Here is a 19,915-nt window from a genome sequence, read left to right on the forward strand (position 1 = left end):
AATAAAACATGGAAATCGGTTTTAAAAATAGAACTAGTCTTTCCCAAATAGTCACGTGGTTTTACCTTATCAAGTAATGTGTGATAACCACATCAATGAATGACAGGACCACATCAAATACTGGAACGAACACATCATGTAGTGTAAAATCGTCAAATTTTGAAACATCATTTAATATGTAATTTTAAAGCCATATAAGGAATTGGCAAATCATCATTACGAAATAACAAAACCAAATCATGTAATGAAACAACTACATAGCGTTAAGCCACATACACATCAAGTAATGTTAATAGCACATTGCATAATAACACAACCACATTAAAAAATGATGAAACCACATCGAGTAATGACAAAACCATATTAAGTAATGACAAAACTATATCAAGTCCATACGAAACCATATCATGTAATATCGAAAAATCATTAAGTAAGACTATTCCATATTGAGTAATATCAGAACATCATTACGTAATGTCAAAACCATATTATGTAAAGACAAAATATCATCAAGTAATAAATAATACAACATAACGTAATATCAGAGTACCACATAAGACAGCTGTGGCGTTCCATACCTTTATATGCCTCATTTTTTAGACAAGTTACCAGACAAGTTGTATTGTATAGCAAAGGCATGAAATAAAACAAATCAAACAATGTAAAAATAAATAAATATTGTGTTCATTTAATCAAATTATATGGAAAAACGAATGCAAAAGTATAGGTTCACCCAAGTCGGTGTTTCTTAGTTAAACTTATCATATAAACCTTCATTTCGTAAAGGTAAAACTATCACCATAGATATACGATCCCACAAATATTTTCTTTTTAATATTTAAAATAATTTCTCTAGACGTTCGCATTTTCAATGAGAGATCAACAACTGGTGAACAATTTAATTGAAACTTGTAAGAACATCTATGAATATGACGACCTTTCAATGAGGATTTTTATTTTAATGAAATGCTAACAACACAGTGGAAAAACGACTGCAAAATCAATAACAAATCTGTACATGACACGTTTCACGTGTGCCATAAACAGGTTAGTACATGTATGGTTGCTCATTTTACGACATATGTACGTACATGGCAAAGAAGTGGAAATGATACGATTAAAAAATAACGCGAGTAAATGGTGTGTTCAAGTTTCAGTTGGTTTTTTTAAAGTATAATATGAATTTAGTTTCTACAATTAGATCTAGAAGATAACAAAAGACGTCTATATGATAGATTGATTGAATGTTAGTGTTTAATGACATTTTCAGCACTGTAGGCTATCTCATGCGTGGCGGCCACCTTTCAATGGTGGAGGAAGTCAGAATGTCCAGAGAGAACAACCGACCTTCGGTAGGAAAACTGACAATCTTAGTCAATTAAAATTAGAGTGGAACGCACCTGCTACTTGCTGGATTCGAACTCACAACCGCGGTGTTGACAGGCTAGTGAAACAGTATATGAACTATTTAGACTACTCAGGATCGGTGACTGCAGATTTTGAAATTGCTTATTCCATTTTGTCTATTCCATAAATAGTATTATCCATTAGTATGAAATAATGAAAATCTAAATGTTCTATATCATGTTTAAAATAAGTACTAAAATAAAGACACCGAGAACCAAAGATAACGCTATTTCGGATGACTTGTATTTTCTACCAATGTGAGGATTTCAACAGAAAATTGACCGATTGGGCAAATTAATAATAACGAATAAAGTGAGACAGGAAGCAGGAACTAAGTGATGACATTAACTGGCCATTTTTGATTGAGTTAGACATTACTCATATATATGTGAGTTATCTTTAGGTTATGATTTGCACATGCACTTATCTATTTGAATACAAAATATATATAATCATGTAACAATATACACATATTATGGCAATGGAAATGTTTAAAATGACAATATAGGAACTGTTCATCGAGAAGATGGTTGACTGGTAAATAGGCAAACATAGTTAGTTATAAATACTGGAAATATGTCAAAGGGATAAAAAACCAACAACAAAAAATCAAGAAACTTTTATCCGGTCTTCCATAGTAGACAAATGTCTATACATTTTGTCAAACTCTCAATCGCCCCAAGTTCAGAAACCGGGACTATCAAATATCCACAATGAACATCATATTCCTTAAAGGATCAAAACATTCAATTATCTAAAGACAACAACTTATTATAGCGTTGGTAAATACATCATTTTTCATTCAATTGGTTTGTCTATCAGTTTCTTTGTTAGGAAACGCAACTCATTGTGGTGAAACATTAGTCAACTGTTTTCTCGATTTCCATTACCTCATTAATTGCAAATATAACACATACTGCAATGAATATATCCAAATGTAAAGAATAATAAACAATGAACATATATATGGCAATGTCGTATGAACAATTTCCGATAGTTTCACACTGTTAGGATTTTCATATTTTATTCAAACACAAGACCTCGTACATCTTCTGGTATGCAGCCGTTGTATATTATCACCTGAAAAAAAGTATGTAGAAATCATATTAAGAGAATAAGCTTAAATACATTACATGTCAGGATTATGTTGAACAGCATCAAAACATGCTTACTGTTAGCGTGTTACGTAAAGGAACACTACTGATTTGGACATGACAACCAAACCAATAAAACAACTTGCGAGCCAATTAAAGAGCGGTAATGTTTGATTCGCAACTGATATTTGGCTGGGTCGCTTGGAACGCATATAGTATGTTAATGTTGGGCGGACACAAAAGTTGGGTAACCATTTTGTGTATTCAGATATAGGAAGATGTGGTATGAGTGCCAATGAGACAACTCTCCATCCAAGTTACAATTTAAAAAAGTAAACCATTATAGGTCAAGGTACGGCCTTCAACACGGAGCATTGGCTCACACCGAACAGCAAGCTATAAAGGGCTCCAAAAAATTAATAGTGTAAAACCATTCAAACGGAAAAACCAACGGTCTAATCTATATAAAAACGAGAAACGAGAAACACGTATGAACTACATAAACAGTGTAATCAGATTCCTATTTTTTTCAAACACAAGATTTTTTTTTTGGTGGGGGAGGGGGGGGGGGGGGTTTACTCAGATCCCTTAAATTGCTGTATTGAATTGTTTGAGGAACTTTTCCTCTTATTTATTACACTTGAAAACTTTTTTTCAAAAAATTTACAAAGACCGTACCGCTTTTGTGTAATCATCTCCTCATACAGTTTTCAACACAGATCCCTTAAATTTCACAGAAATATTACACACATGTGAACGTTGTACACCTACTTTTATTGAATTGTTAGAAGAATTTGTTCTCTTTTTTTTCGACTTGAAAACTAAGTCGAGATTGTTATGCCCAATGAGAATAAGATGGTACTATTTTAGTACAATCAACTCTTCCTACAGTCTTAAAACTTCAAAGAAAGATTGCACACAACATGTAAGTTGACGTACAAAGTTGTTAGGTTATATTTTATCACATATATTAAACACAAAAATTGGGATATGTGGTATGATTGCCAATGAGACAACTATCCACCAGAGTTCAAATGAAGTGGATGTAAGCAATTGTAGGTAACCGTACGGCCTTCAACAATGAGAAATACCCATACCGTACAGTCGGCTATAAAATTTCCCGACATGAAAAATAAAATGTAAAACAATTCAGACGAGAAAACTAGAGGCCTAATTTGTATCAAACCAATATACGAAAAACAAATATGATAGTCATGAACCAACGACAACGACTGAGCTACAGACTCCTGACTTGGGATAGGCACATAAATAATGTGGCAAGGTTAAACATTTTTGTGAGCGTTCAACATTCCCCCTAACCTGGGACAGTCGTGTAACAGCACAACATAAAAACAATCTATAAAAGTCAGTTGCAATTGGCTTAACTGAAAAGATCGGTACGATACAAAACAACAACTAACATACAAGCAAGAGACAAAAATCACCGAAATAAGAGTACTCGCAGTTACTGCAAGCTAGTTCCAAAAAATCATGTTCTCCATTATAGACCATCCTCCATAGAAACAGTATGTGACATCTGGCCATTTTCGTCTTTGGTCAATTTTTTACAACATTAATATGATACAATGTTACCAGTGATAAATTATCTCGAGATATACCAATTGATTCGGTGGCTGAAATAATGTGTGATGAAGAAAATCACATTATAAGACCCCATTTTCCCCTTCGATGAAGAATATAAGGAACATACAAGCTAAGTTTATGTCATTTCTAAAATGGTTTTAAAGGAAAGCAAATTGTTCATGCTACATGAAGTATACTTTTCATAGAAAGCATATTCTGTTCATTATGCATCGACAGTCGTGAGATTCCAAAGCTATATCCAGTAGCAAGTTCCAAGGTCAAAACATGGCAAAACCGGAAAAGTCAAATAAACAATAGGAGACATGAGGGATCTATCAAACATATGCACACATACTAGATAGCATACCCAATAAACTGTCCCTCTGAACAAATCATTAATATGGCGACCGTAGAAATAATATACCGTGATGTTTTCAGTCGTTCAATCTTTTGTAGCATACTGTTTTCATGGGTCACATATATATATATATATATATTTATTTAGTCTTTAAATAATTGCTTTATAATTTGACTCACATCATCCATGTATCCAACAAAACCATCGTCTTGATCACAACCACCAACAGATATAGCAGCATGTTTTGTCGGTATTACACCTGTAAAGGGACAGACACGACTAGTCAATGGTTAACAAAGGTAATGTGAAGCATACTGTTAATGGTAAACACAGTAAAAACATACAAAATAAAACATTTGTTATTAAGAAATATTTTAGTATGTTTTTCAAATACTTGAAATGTGCAATTAAAACACATATTATATCTTATAAAAAGTCGTATTACCTTCCACAAAAATCGTTTTTGAGACTTTGCCAAGAGCAGCTGAGAAACTGGCACCATCATATCGAAGAATAACTTCGTTCCATTGGTATGGCTGCAATAAACACAATCAATATTCAAATGATGTTATATTTTGTTTAGACAATGTAAGTTTGTTTTTAAAAGATACTTTCTAAATCAAAAACATGTCTAACGCCACAAATAACACTGCTGAAATGCTGATCCCTCCATTCAGTCTTGTCGTTTTTTAAATAATTGCTTGCTCCATTCGACTTATTCTATTACAACATTTTGTACAAGGGAGAGGCAAAAGATACCAAACGGACATTAAAACTCACAAATCGAAAATATACTGACAACGCCATGGCAAAAAACGAAAATGACCAAAAGACAAACAACAGTATACAAAACAAAACATAGAAAACTGAAGACTTAGCATCACAAACCCCACCAAAACAAGAGTGTGATCTCGGGTGGTCCGGAAGGGTAAGCAGATCTTGCTCCACATTTGGCACAAAATACATAAGAAAATTCAGTTAATTTCCAAATTTGCAAAGTATTTCACTACAAATGTATGCCAATGCATTGATTCATAACTTCTAAAATTGTGAGATATGAAAAAAAGATATTAATGGTACCTTGTAAAAAATTCGTATATATGCTTCAGGACTTTCAGATGTCTTTACAGTAAACACTGTCTCTAGTATATCTGTCTCAAGTCTAATGTCAAATGCAGCCTCCTTCTTCCCAATACAATTTGATAACAACGTTTCAGAACGATACGATCTTCCATGTGCGTAAAACTTAAAACGCAAGGCAAATTCAGGACCAAGTTCTACATTCGAAAAACGCCACAGTTTTAGGCTCCCACGTCCATTAAACATTGCTTGCTTTTTAATTGTCTGAAGGACATTAAATACACCAATAGATTGGCTGTGTCCAGATTTATCATCGAAAGCATCATTGGAAGATCCGCTAAAATCTAGACTTATGGCCGGTTCACATTGAAAAGGTTTATCTAAAAAAGAGGACGTGAATATTTAAGTTTATGATGAATGCATATAAATAACATTAAAAAATATAATACTACGTTTTGAATGAACATCAAAATGTAATTGATTCAAATTATAAGCATGTAAAGTTTTACACCTTCGGAATGCAAAGAATATCAGATAGAAAGAATGTACACATAATTTTAAAGAATTCTTGGAATTGTATGAAGAAGAAGAAGAAGAAGAAGAATTGTTTATTATAGTGCAACCTGAATATAAAGTATATCGTTACATTAAATACATAATATAAAACTTCAGCCAGCCAAATAGGCTTATGATGCATTGTATGTACTATTAGTTACATAGTGTGCTAGTGACATAATACGATATACTGACCCCATATATATCGTATTATGTCACTAGCACACTATGTAACGAATTTATCTTACCGACTATCTTAACATGTGGTATTTAGACTACGGGCATATAAAAGTGATCAACTCTTCAATACCGTTAGTATTAAGAACCTACTTCCATTGGTCTACACAAAAACAAATGCCGACGATAACAACTTGTTAGCTTAAAATGTGTTTTATTAATTTATTTCAATCGTTCATCATCCTGATTGCATTGTCTGTTGAAACCTCAAAAGATTTTTCAACACCGTGTTGTTTTATAAAGGGACGTAACACCACTACTAACCGTGTATTGAAATAAGCCCCGCCTCCCTACTAACCTAACATGGAATATACACGGTCTCCACGCGGTTGCTTTTAACCAATCATATTCCTAGAAATGTATAGGAGGTAAGATAATATTTTATTTCATGCAGTTGTATTTTATATTATACCAATGCAAAGGAAAGGTTAATATAAATGAAGGATATCTCCTTTGGTAATCTGTACTTCGTTTCAGGGTTGAATTTCAATACCCTTAAAAAAAATGAAAACAGCACGTAATAAATGTCATGCGTCTGAAGCGCTTTTCTGGATTTACCTTCATCAGGGACGCTCAAACCCATAGATTTGAAAGCCAGGTATGTATAAAAACCGAAATAGCTGAATAGCAATATAACCAAAAAGGAAATAATAAAATAACCAAATGCATCTAAGGCCAACTTTGCCTGATGGAATTGAAGCCTTATTTTCTTAATAATTTCAAACTTTATAAACAGACAATTTTAGAAAGGTTTGTTATAAATCATGTCAGTACCGTCAGTACCGAAGTACTGACTACTGAGCTGATGATACCCTCGAGGACAGATAGTCAACCATCAGAGTTATCGACCTAGTGCTGTATAAAAAATGAAAACAACACGTTATAAATTTTATGCGTCTGAAGCGCTTTTCTGGATTTACCTTCATCAGGAAGGCCCAAAACCGAATATGTGAAAGTCAAGACTGTATTAGAACCGAAACAGTTGTAGAGCTATACAACCAAAAAGGACATAATAAAATAACCAAATTCATCTAAGGTCAACTTTGCCTGAGGGAGTTGAAACCTTAGTTTCTTAATAGTTTCAAATTTATAAATAGACAATTTTAGAAAATTTGTTATAAATCATGTCAGTATCGAAGTACTGACTACTGAGCTGATGATACCCTCGGGGACTGATAGTCCACCAGCAGAAGTATCGATACAGTGCTGTAAAAAATGATAACAACACGTTGTAAAGTGTATGCGTCCAAAGCGCTTTTCTGGGTTTACCTTCATCAGGAACGTTCAAAGCCGAATATGTGAAAGCCACGTATTTATAAAAACCGAAACAGTTGAAGAGCTATATAACCTAAGAGTGTTTCGCTTCCGAATATGATAGTCACAATCGTACCAGATCACATTTCTTCCGGAATAACGTGTTTTGCGCACTAACATCATTACCACAAGTCATTATTAATGTATAAATCAAAACATGAACTGGTACCAAAATATTTATCAAATCTTATTGTGCCTACAAATAGTAAACAATCGTACAATACTCGACTTTCATCATCAGATAATTTTATTGCCCCTAAATCAAATACAGAATTATACAAATCAAGTTTTTCTTTTAGTGGTCCAAAAGTGTGGAATTCACTATCCAGTGATATTAAAAAAAAAACTGTATCTGCATGCAAATACTCTTACAAGTCATTATATTTTTAACAAAGTTTGAAATCTATAGAGAATATTACATGGCTTTTTCAAAATCACACCCGTATCAACCCGAGACATCAATATAATGCTAAGAGTTCTGCTCGAGGGATTATATTGGTTGAGGGTTGATACGGCGTGTTATATTGAATACACTTTATTATAATATATACATTTTTGTACCTCAAGTAGATGATTTTCACTTGACATGACGTAATACAGATTAGGGGTTTGATACAGCCTTTGTGTAGCATGAGAGATTGAGATTTGGATAATTTTCTAGATTGAATTGTTTTCCTTTGTACAGTTATTGAAATTTAGTTTGGAAATTATTTTTACTCTTAAAAACTACTATTTAGGGATTTAAAGATATTCAAAGAATATATAAAAAAAAAAGATAAAGATAAAAATAAATAGATTTTAGTTTTATTGTAAAAAGAGATTTTTGATACTCTCGTAGGCTAGAGTTGACTGCGATTGTGCAGAATATAGCGTGGGTAGTTTAAAGAGAGGTTGACAGTCATTTTTTGTCACTGACAAGTTTTTGGTAACATAATGTGACGTGTGAAATGTAATGATGGAAACAGAATTGTGAAGATTCAAATATTGTAAGTTGAATTATAATTATCATGAACTAATTTTATTGTTTTAAAACAAGTTGTTACCATAGTGAACTTTCGAGTGAGAAGCGTACCATGTATAGCATGTAGTTTAGATGAAACACGATAATTCATAACTTATAAAGTTATAACACATTTGAGACAGTTTTAGAGTAAAGATATAGAAGTAATATAAGTCATTATTCATTCCTAAGTTATATGTTTGGTTATAAAGTAGCTGTTTAGATTTTTATAATAAGTCCGGAATAAGGTACGTTGCGTATTGGGAATTGTTATACAAATATTTTAACATTTAAGAGTCTTGATCAGTTGTGTGTCTTGATAAATCAAAATTATTTTGATGAAATGATGTAAAAGCAGAAAAGACTTAAACATCTGATGGCTGAACTACATATCAACTACAACTACATCGTTGAATATGAAGACGATCTGCTTCAATTACTAGTTGACTGTTCGATCAAACGTCGCATATCTGTGACTTACCTAGTTGCTGTAGAAAGAATATGCAAAGACTGGGTATATGCACTGCATACCAAGAGAGCGGATTTACTACAGTTAATATAATGAACATTCATTTTTAACTCTTGGAACTTTATAAGACCCTGTACAAAGCTGGATACTGTCGGTCATGAGAATAGAAATAATTTAGAGAGAAATAGCTAAAGATTTTATCCGTTAGTAAATTTATAACTATATGACCCCTGCATTCTATTTTACATAAACAACAGCATTTACTAATTGAAACCGATAAATTGGGTCCTTGACAAGATTTTAAATTTTAACAATATTTTCAATGTATGGAACCCCATGTGATTGTTGAATTTTTTATCAGTATTGACAAAAATAATCCTTATCACATTAATTATTTTTAAACTATTGGACACTTTTAACACACCAATTAAAGTTTTATCCATTTCAAAATATAATGTTTAAGCTTATGTCAGTCTGCTATGTACAGTGTAAATACAAGTTTTTACCTTTAATCCTCTTTAGCCTTATTATTTTACTTTATTTTACCCTAACACAGTTAAAATATCTTAATCTATTAATTTTTTAGAGTAACGCATTTTTAAAAATATAAATAATAATATTTTTTAATGCGGTGACCCTGCAAATAGGATGGAATTCCAGAAGAAGAAGAAGATGTAATAAAATGAGAGCGAGGAAACAAAAGAGAATCGTTGAAAATCAGAAGTAATATTTGATTACTCTGAGAGAAGTACCTATTTTGAACTTTATATGTTATTTGCAGGTGTCATAAGATTATTGTGATCAACTATGATTGTCAGAAAGATAGATTAAGATTTGTGATAATTCGCAATGAGATGTCTACTCTCACCTTACTTATATAGGGTATGTGTAGTAATTATATTTATCAACCATGACTTCCTGAAATTGTTAATACAGATTAAATGTACTGCTATTGATTGTATATGCTTTATTAGCTTATCAGTTAGTTGTAAAATGTTTGTCATTTACAAATGATAACATGTTTTTTAATCATATTTTTGAAGTACATGCTATAAAAGTAGTATTGATAATGGGAGATAATTTGATAAGAGAGATAATATATTAAAGACTAGGAAATACTTAGAAACATTTCATTTGGTAATTTTATAAGGAAATTCATTATCAAAATTATATTTTAGTAATTGTTTAAAGTTTTAAGGACTTGATTAACTATTTAACTTTATGATAAAGTTAAGAAAGGAGTTTTTAGGGAGAAAATAGAAATATATGAACTTTGTTATATTGTATAACATTTATATACAGAAATGAAACATACTTATGATCTTTATTTTTGTTTCTGTCCTATTAGATGTTGCCTAAAATTTATATGAATTGAAGTTTATAAATTTTTAATGTGAAATTTTTATAATAGAAGAAAAGTTTGTGATACAGAATACAATTGTGATAATATATATGGAGGATTTATCCATAATAAACTATGATGATTTACACACCTTATAAGTTATATGGTTCGCTACTGACCCCCTACGGATCCATAGAGGGTTAGTAAAATCCATAGGGGGTGAGGCCGAAGATATTTCACAACAATTATTATTTTCTTAGTTTGAAAAATTTATTGTCACGTCTGCCATGTTTACAAACAAATTTCCGGAAATGCACGAAGTTGCATGTGATAAACCCCACGGACAATAACGGAAAGGCATGTGATAACATTCCGGAAGCAGTCAATAAAGGTTCGTTTATCAGCCCGCCGAGGAAATTCTTAGGAACTTGGTTAATAAACATAATAACCCTTTCATAGCCTTTTAATTATTTTTAAATGTTATTGAACTGTAAAATTTAAGTAATATTTTATACAAGTATATGATAAATAAGTTTAACCACAATGTATACTATAGGTATATTATTTTTGTTATATGTGTATATATATATATATATATATATTGTTTATATTTGTGTATTAGTAAATTGATTATGTTTTATTCATGTAGTTAATATTGTATGTAGAGAGCCTTATTGAAAATTGGTTTAATCCAAATGAGATACTCTCTTTAAATAAAGATATCATTACTACTATTATTATAATGTCATATGTTTAAACGATACGTAATATGTATCACGGAAGTCTTCCAATAAAAAACACTATAAATTTCAAAAAGAAAAGAACCATCAGAATAGGAATTATTTATATATAATTACCTAAATGTGTTTGCGTCTTTTCGACTGGTCTATTACCAGCATTGCTCCTAATACATGCACACATGGATTCTTCAAACCGTGTACCAGGAGCACAGGAACGAACCATTCCACCATCTGTATACTTAAACGGGGAGTCAGAAACTTTTCTCAGTGGGCACACTGAAATTGAAAACAAAAGTTATTTTCATGAAACATTATTCTAAAATACCGCATTTACTTTGGTTCATTGTATGCTACTTTCTTCTTTAGTAAGTGATTCTCCAGACCAAACGTAGAAAATTGTAAACTATTAAACATTGCGCAATAACCTCCTATTGCTAGTAAAAACACGCTAACATCAGCAGAGAACCACATGTCAATCATAAGGATAACACACAATTTTACTGTTTAATAGGGCTGTAGACACATACCTAGTATGTGATTGTCTTTGTTCCTCTTGCCCATTGGTATCTTTTATTTCTAAATAAAATCATGAAAAGTAGTCGTTTTCAAATGGTGATTTCCATTTGAACTAATCAAAATTAAAATAGCACTTTATAAATTTGAAGCATACGTTGCAAATCCAAAATGAAAGCCACGGATGTATAAATACCCGAATGTGTGAGGGACTATGGATCAAAAGGGACGTAGCAAGAATAGCCAAACAACATTTTTCCCCCCGAGAACCGTAACCACAATCAAACGATCAAAGGGACGTAACAAGAATAGCCAAACAACATTTCTTCCCCGAGAACCGTAACCACAGTCAAACGAACAAAGGGACGTAACAAGAATAGCCAAACAACATTTCTTCCCCAAGAACCGTAACCACAATCAAACGATCAAAGGGACGTAACAAGAATAGCCAAACAACATTTCTTCCCCGAGAACCGTAACCACCATCAAACGATCAAAAGGGACGTAACAAGAATAGCCAAACAACATTTCTTCCCCGAGAACCGTAACCACCATCAAACGATCAAAAGGGACGTAACAAGAATAACCAAACAACATTTCTTCCCCGAGAACCGTAACCACAATCAAACGCTCAAAACTAAGATCATATAAAAAAAGGAACATTCTGGTTACAGAACAGACTAGTTTGGGTTTTATAGAAATAATCAACCAAAAATGACGAAAAAGGGCAAGGTACGAGAAGAAAGATATATGTACCCTTTCAGAAATGTTTTATTTTAATCTGCTCACTATGTTGCTAAGATTGTCCATACAACATTAGGAAATAGTTCAATGTTTCAGTGGCATTTCTATCAAATTGTTGTTAAATGACATACCAAAAATTACATATATATGGCTATTTTTGGTCTAATAGTAAAAAAAATAGAGAGTTTTCAATAAAGACGAATTTAAGTGAACACGTGTACCATATCAATATGTTCACATTTGATTTAAACATTGTAGAATGATATAAATGCGTTCTAACAATATTTTTTGTGGCACAGACACTAGCTCTGTATAACTAGCAACTTTTGCCATTTTGCCATTTTCTACTGTTTTGTGACAATTTCTCTAATAGTATTTTTATTTGATAATAATTATGTGTGCATGCCTTTGTGAGCGAAACATCAATATCATTTAAAAAAAAATGCTTCCCGTATAATGTATAATTAACAGCTTCATGAATAACATACTTCATATTTAAATGTGACCTCATTGAAAAAGCATAAACATTTGGGACCTTATCCTATCTTGTCCTTTCCAAAATTTAGGAATGTAATTGTAACTTTAACAAGACAAAATAGAGCGAGGTAATCCTAAAGCTTTCAAAAACAATTTTCCGTTAAGTACTTTGTTCAAAATGAAATTAAATGCATTTTACCTTGAGAACTTGATGGAGGTGTCTACTTTTAATATCAGCGTGACAAAAATAAAACAAATTTTGAAGCAAACAATTGAATTGCAACTTTTCTAGTGTGTTAGAGAACGTAAGATGTGTTTCAGTTTTTGCATGTTTTATAATATCCTTTTTTATCGTAAATGTTTGGTTATTCAATTAGATAATCGACTGAAACTAAGGTTACAAATCCCTCAGGCAAAATTGACTGAGACGAAATCTGTTATTCTCTTTACGTCAAGCATGTAACATCATACGTTTTCTATACATATACGTCTTGATTATGACTTTATTTTCGAGTTTCTGAGAGAAAACAGATAACATTCATCTTAAGTATACCTTTATCATATATACTTTTCACATTTTAGTATGATATATATAACTATGTCGCCTGTCGCTTGTGGGTTTTTTAACCTCTAGTTGTAATGCTTTCCAAATTTTGTTTATTTGACGTTCGATCTAAAACGTACATCATAATTCCAGAAACGTGTGTTGATAGCTGTGGAATTGGTATCCTTCCCATATTATTTATAGATAACATTTTTATAATGTAAACTTTAGTAACGTTAACGGTCATTAAATTAATTTTAGCACATTAAATATAAATATCAAATACACATAACATTTCCCAAATTCAAGAATTAATTCTGAAACATACCATTAAGAACTTCGGGCGTCTTTGTATAGCAATTTGTTTTACAGTCATTACTCGGAACACAAGTGTTTCTTCCACCGCCATATGCATATCCATTCGGACAACATCTTGCATCTGAACGACGTCTTCGGCATGTCCAATATGCTCGACATTTACCAATATATGGATGGGATCTGACACCTTTCGTCCTACATGGATCTATAATTTAAAATCCATAAGTGTACTAAAATACCATGTAACTGAATACATACATGAGATAATCTTAAAAAGTGAGCAAAATATGAATGAAATAAAACCTGCTGGTATATGCAGATGCTAAATACAATAAACATAATTAAAAGGCGTTTTTAAATTCAGTATGAAATTATACTGTGAATTTAGTGCCGTATTAGTTTATATGTTTTGCTTCCACCATCTACAGCTTTGATTCACTTATTCAAGTCAGTCTACATAGAAATTGTATACTAATTGAACATCATATTATAAAAAAACTAGATGTACCTATTTCACAATCTGCTCTTGATGATTGTGTGCATGCTAGCTTACTCTCACTCCAGAACAGACCAAATGAACACTCTTTTTCTGTGGCTCTTAGTTTATGTCCTTGTTTATAACATACAATGAATCGGTTGCAGTTGGTAGGTTCTCTCATGTAACAGAAATTACTAACGTATGTACAGTTGACACACGTTTCTGAGGAAGAAAAAATACATTGCACAATGAAACAAAAAAAACCATCGCTCACAATGCATTTGGTAATAAAACAAATCCATTTAAATTTTTTTATAGTTTTTATTTCTATTTTCAATAAAGCACACGGGCAAAACACGCATGTTACAGTGCTAGATCACAATACTGCCATAGAGTGTCAGCATCTGAATGTTAAAACTATAAAACATAGTTTACATCATCGATGAATGTTTTGATATTAAAAAATTGAAACAGAAATAAATGTCATGCGTCCGAAGCGCTTTTCTGGAGAAACGCGCAGAGCCGAATATTTGAAAGCTATGGATGTATATGAATCGAAACAGTTGAAGAGCTATATGACCAAAAATAATAGCCAAATCAATCCAACGTCAACTTTGTCTGAGGGAGTTGAAACCTTAGTTTCTTAACAATTATAAATTTATAAAAAGAAAATTTGAGAAAGGTTTGTTATAAATCATACTACTAAGAACTATTGCGCTGATGATACCATCTGGGTCGGATAGTCCACCAACCAACAGCAGTATAACATATTAACAGTTTACTTTATGTCTATTATTTTCCTTTCATTTTACCTAATAATCATTAGGGATATCTAAAAGCCAGTGATATATTTGATGATAGTAAATAAATATGAAAATGCAATTTCAGAACATTAAATAACATACCTTTAGTTACGTAACTATTATTAAAAACTTACCAGAAGCATTTGAGAGTTCTTTTGTGTAAGATGGGTTAATTTCTGGTGAAGAATTTCCATTTACCGAGACTACTGATTTCGTGTATGACTCAGATGACGCTGAGGTTTTTGTCACATTGTTGGATGTTATTTCCTTCGATTTAAATTGCTTTAAAGAAAGAAGATTATTTTTCAGAAGAGGTTTATTCATTTTATTAGGCGAAGGCAATGTTGGTGCTTTATATTTTCGTGGTGGTGGTGGCGGTGGAGTATACGAGACCTTAAACACGGTTGCATCTGCCGTTCGTAAAATGATCGGCGGTGGGTCATCATTTTTATTCCATATTTTCTTATTCTGCTGAAAGTTTGCACGCACCTTTTCTGCGTGCTTAATATCTGATTTTCTGGATCGATGAACTTTCCCATGTAAGATAAAATCCTTAATCTGATTTATTGGTTGAGGTAGAGTCTTGTGTGAATTATAACTATTTTTCTGGAAATAAATGTCAACATTCTGCTCTAAATTCTTTGGATATTTTACATCTGAATATTTGTTAATATCATTCAGTCTATTAAGTTTGCTTATGCGCAGATCGTTAATCGAATATTTTTTATTCATTGGAATATTTGAATACACATTTTCTTCTACATATTTCTTTCTTCCTGTCATTCTTTCTTGTAGTTTATCAGATTGTTCTTGATTTGGAACTGCAGTTTTAAAGGCAATGTGTTTTTGAATATCGCCGCTTATAAATTGTCGAACAACGGATGGTTCAGTTGTTTCGGCCATGTGCGCAATTCTTTGAGAATTTTTCCGTGGTAGATTACGCTTATTCCAACGTTTACGACGTAATATATAAGGAACTCCTGGTATATATACTGCAGATGGTATGCCAACACCAATACTTTGTTTTCTCTTTTGATTCACGACTTGATGACTACTAGTTTGTTTTGAAAGAGTTGGTATCGAACGTTGTCTTTTCAAAATACTATTAAGATTTGTATTATGATGGGTCTGAGTTCTATGCACACCTGGTGCAAAAAAGGTCAAAGAGTCAACTTTTTTAGGCCTAGTTCTAACCTGTTCAATGATATTTATCATGTTTCTGACCGCATTATTACTAGATTGTTTCTGGTTTTTAGAATTTAGCGAAGTCTGTGCTTTTATTTTTGTTGACGGCTGTTTTTCTTTAATTTTCCACATTGACTGGTAATATTGCGAGTTCCGGTTAAGTAATGCTAAATATTTAGATTGATCAATCGATTGACTTGCAATATCCGTCTCGTCCTGTTGTGATTTCAATAAACTCGTTTCTTTTGGCAATGCCATAGATTTGTCCTTCGTTATATGTTTGGTTTCATGTTTGGTAGAACCTGGTGCTGGTGGCGGTAATTCAGAGGGTAACTCGGGGCTCTGTAGAGGTTGTTTTGAAAACTGACGTATTCCTTTCCTTCTATTCTCGGCCAACACATTTAATGATGGTGGTAAATTGTAATTTTCTTTCTCTACAAATTCTGTTCTACGTCTAGGTGGTGGTGGAGGTATATCCATCATTATATCTAATTCTTGCTCTTTTTTCTGATCCTGACGTGGCTGAATGTTTTCTGGGATAGTCTGAGGTTTTTCTTTTTCCGTTTCATCTACACGAGAAATGGTTTGATCTTCATGCAAATTAGAAACTTCTACAGATGTCTGTTGTTGTTTATCAGTTACAGACAATGCTTGTAGTTCAGAATACATTTGCCCTGAACGCGATGGCTGCTGAGTACTCGTAGATACCTCTAACGAATGTTTTGCATTGAGTGGTGTGGTTCCTTTCGTTGTGTGTTCGATACCTATTGACTTTATACCTATATTGAGTACTGGATCTGGTTTTAATGTTGTAAGTTTAATGTCCTCTGTCAGCATTTCAACTTCAGCTTTATTGGTACCCAGTAAATGTTCACCATCAGATTGTATTTGCTCAAGAATAGATTGAGTCTGATTTGTATCGTTTATGCTAGTGTTTTGTGAAGGTTGGCTATCTGATTTTGGAACTTCACTTAAATCTTCAACCGTGTTCAAAATATCTAACACCTCATTATCTTCAAATATTAACGTATTTGGTAAAGAAGGTTCTAGCTGCTGATCTGTTGCTTCTTCCAATATAAGTGATTCATTATGCTGACCCTTAAAATGTAACTGATCCAACATTGAAGTTGTTCCGTTTGTATCCGTGATAGTTTGATTTTCAGTTGGCATTTCATTCTCCATTGTAGTTTTTACTCTTTCATTGTCTTGAAACAACTGTGTAATGTTTGAATCTGGCAATTGCTGATGTTCAGAAATAAACTCTTCATTATGTTTCTTCATTGGCGGTTTACCACTATCTGATGAATTTTGGATTCCTGAATATAATTGTTCTAGCATTACAGATTCTATAGGTAATGAACCGTTTTCGAATATTTCCTGATCTGAAATTGAAGTCACCATATTTTTATTCTTGTCGGATGCACCTTCAGTATCTTCTGATTTCTGATCTTCTGAAATCACATTTTCTAAGACTGGTGGCATTAGTTTCTGATCCACCGGGAAATTTAATTGACCTTCAACTGACATTTGTTCCGATACAGCAGATAGATTCAATGCTTTAATTTCAGCTGTCTGTTCACTTCCAGTAATATTTTGTTCTAGCGTTTGCATTAAGGTTTGATTTTCTGATATCAACCATTCTTCAGGCTGCAATATATCCAAATATAGCTGATTACTTGATTCCATACTATTGTTCAGTTGCTGTTGTTGTTCAGATTGTAATTGATCGGGTCGTAGTAATGCCATTTCTTCGTTCATTGTATTATTTATAGTTTCTGATAATTGATTTATTTCTGAAATCGGGATTGTTTGATCAACAGTGCTACCTACTGTAAACTCTGTAGTGTTATCTTCTGTAAACTCTGAAGTGTTATCTATTGTAAACTCTGTAGTGTTATCTACTGTAAACTCTGTAGTGTTATCTACTGTAAACTCTGTAGTTTTATCTACTATAAACTCTGTAGTGTTATCTACTGTAAACTCTGTAGTGTTATCTACTGTAAACTCTGTAGTGTTATCTACTGTAAACTCTGCAGTGTTATCTACTGTAAACTCTGTAGTGTTATCTACTGTAAACTCTGCAGTGTTATCTACTGTAAACTCTGTAGTGTTATCTACTGTAAACTCTGCAGTTCTATCTATTGTAAACTCTGCAGTACTGTTTGTTGTAAATTCTGATCCTGTCTCTTGATTAAGAGATGGCATGTGCTCTAGTATTGATGTCGTTGGCATTTTTTCCATTCGAGGATTACTCTGGTCTGTCAGATTTTGTTTTTCAAATGATAATGACCCCGACAATGTCGTCACATTCGTTTGAAGAAATTCAGCTTCACTAGTATTTGATAACTGATGACTATCGGGTTGTAACTCATCTGGTATAAAAGACAATTGTTGATCCTCAAAAGTTTTGTCAGATTCTAATGCTGCTTTCCGTTTTATGGGTAATGTTTCCGAGTTGAACGGTGGCGTTTGTTTTTCGATGGTATGTGAAAGCATTGGGTCTGACATTGAGTCCCATATTTTTTTATCAACATCTGATATTTGTTGGTCACGTGAAGGTGGCTGTTCTGAAAAGGCAGCATTAAATTGTTGACCTCCTGGTTGTAAAATTTCCGGAGGTGATGTGTTAAGCACATCTGGTAGACTCTGATCCGATTGGGATATTCCTTTATCTTGTTTAAAGTTTATCGTTGGTGATCTATCAAAATGAGGCGGTGGCGGAGGGGGTTCTTCGTCCAACGGAATTAAAGGTTGTTGGATATCAAATGATGTCAATTTTTGATCCATTGAAACTGTTTCTGAAAGAGATTGAGATGGTAACGATTCATGGTTCGACGCAGTTTCAGCAACTTTGAATGGCTGAGAATTTTCAGGTGACACCACTTCTTCTGGCTGTAGCGGAAATTGAAAATCAGCCGCCTGCTGATCTTCAATTGGTGTCAAATCTTCAGTTGTAATTGGAGCTGTCAAATCTGAAACTGAAGATTTACTATCAGGAATAGACACCATTTCCTTCTTTCCGAAAACAGAACTCTTCGGAGGTGGCGGAGGCAGTTCTGGATCAAATATTGGCTGTATTGTTGGTTTAATTGCACTAGACCTCTGGTTGGGCTTTCTTGGTGTAGCTTCAACAATATCAGGTTTACTATCTATCCATGATTGTGGAATTCTTCCTGCCCGTGGTTGAAAATTTTTGTTCAGTGTAAATTCTGGTATCTCTTTAATTATCTTCATATCCTGATTCTGATTGGATAACATTTCGTCGGAAGGATAAGGTGGAGGAGGAAGCACTGGTTGAGGTGGTTCATTCGGACAGTTTTTACATAATGTCGATGATTCTTGTGTTTGTTTACCTTGTGAGGTTGTATCTTCAGCTGTTAGCTGTTTCTTTTCTTCGATAACATCATCTTTGATAGTTCCATTGTCAGTTATATTTAAATTTGAAATTTCACTACCAATGACGGACAAGTTTCGACTCCATGTGAAATTGGATTCAATTTCGTTGATAGAGTTTGATTCATTTAAAAATGTTTTGTTTTTGACTGATGATGAAATATTTACATCAGAAAATGTGTCTAAAGATGACTCTTCTAATGAAAATGGATTTTCTTTCTTTGAGGTAGATGAATTTTCTGCGTCTAAAAAAATATAAAATTTATGACTAAAATGAGAT

General features: G+C 32.9%; 1 protein-coding gene across 1 annotated transcript; it reads right to left on the reverse strand.

Moving 5' to 3' along the window:
• Window positions 1–657: 657 nt before the first annotated feature.
• On the reverse strand, window positions 658–19,484 carry LOC127710824 (uncharacterized). Its single transcript, XM_052216783.1, has 8 exons — window positions 15,192–19,484; window positions 14,285–14,476; window positions 13,787–13,981; window positions 11,298–11,456; window positions 5,524–5,903; window positions 4,889–4,979; window positions 4,623–4,702; window positions 658–2,487 (listed from the first exon to the last, which is right to left on the reverse strand). Exons 1-8 carry the CDS (start codon window positions 19,474–19,476, stop codon window positions 2,431–2,433), a joined length of 5,439 nt encoding a protein of 1,812 aa, XP_052072743.1. The 5' UTR covers window positions 19,477–19,484; the 3' UTR covers window positions 658–2,430.
• Between the last annotated feature and the right edge of the window lie 431 nt (window positions 19,485–19,915).

Source organism: Mytilus californianus, unplaced genomic scaffold (assembly GCF_021869535.1).
Source record: "Mytilus californianus isolate M0D057914Y unplaced genomic scaffold, xbMytCali1.0.p SCAF_8, whole genome shotgun sequence".
Taxonomy (NCBI): domain Eukaryota; kingdom Metazoa; phylum Mollusca; class Bivalvia; order Mytilida; family Mytilidae; genus Mytilus; species Mytilus californianus.

Excerpts from the sequence above, each read along its gene's own strand:
- LOC127710824 (XM_052216783.1), bottom strand. The coding sequence starts at position 19,476 with ATGAAGATAATTAAAGAGATACCAGAATTTACACTGAACAAAAATTTT. Across the intron at positions 11,457-13,786 it reads GACGCCCGAAGTTCTTAATG|TGTGCCCACTGAGAAAAGTT; the intron begins GTATGTTTCAGA and ends TTTCAATTTCAG. Across the intron at positions 4,703-4,888 it reads AAAAACGATTTTTGTGGAAG|GTGTAATACCGACAAAACAT; the intron begins GTAATACGACTT and ends GTCCCTTTACAG.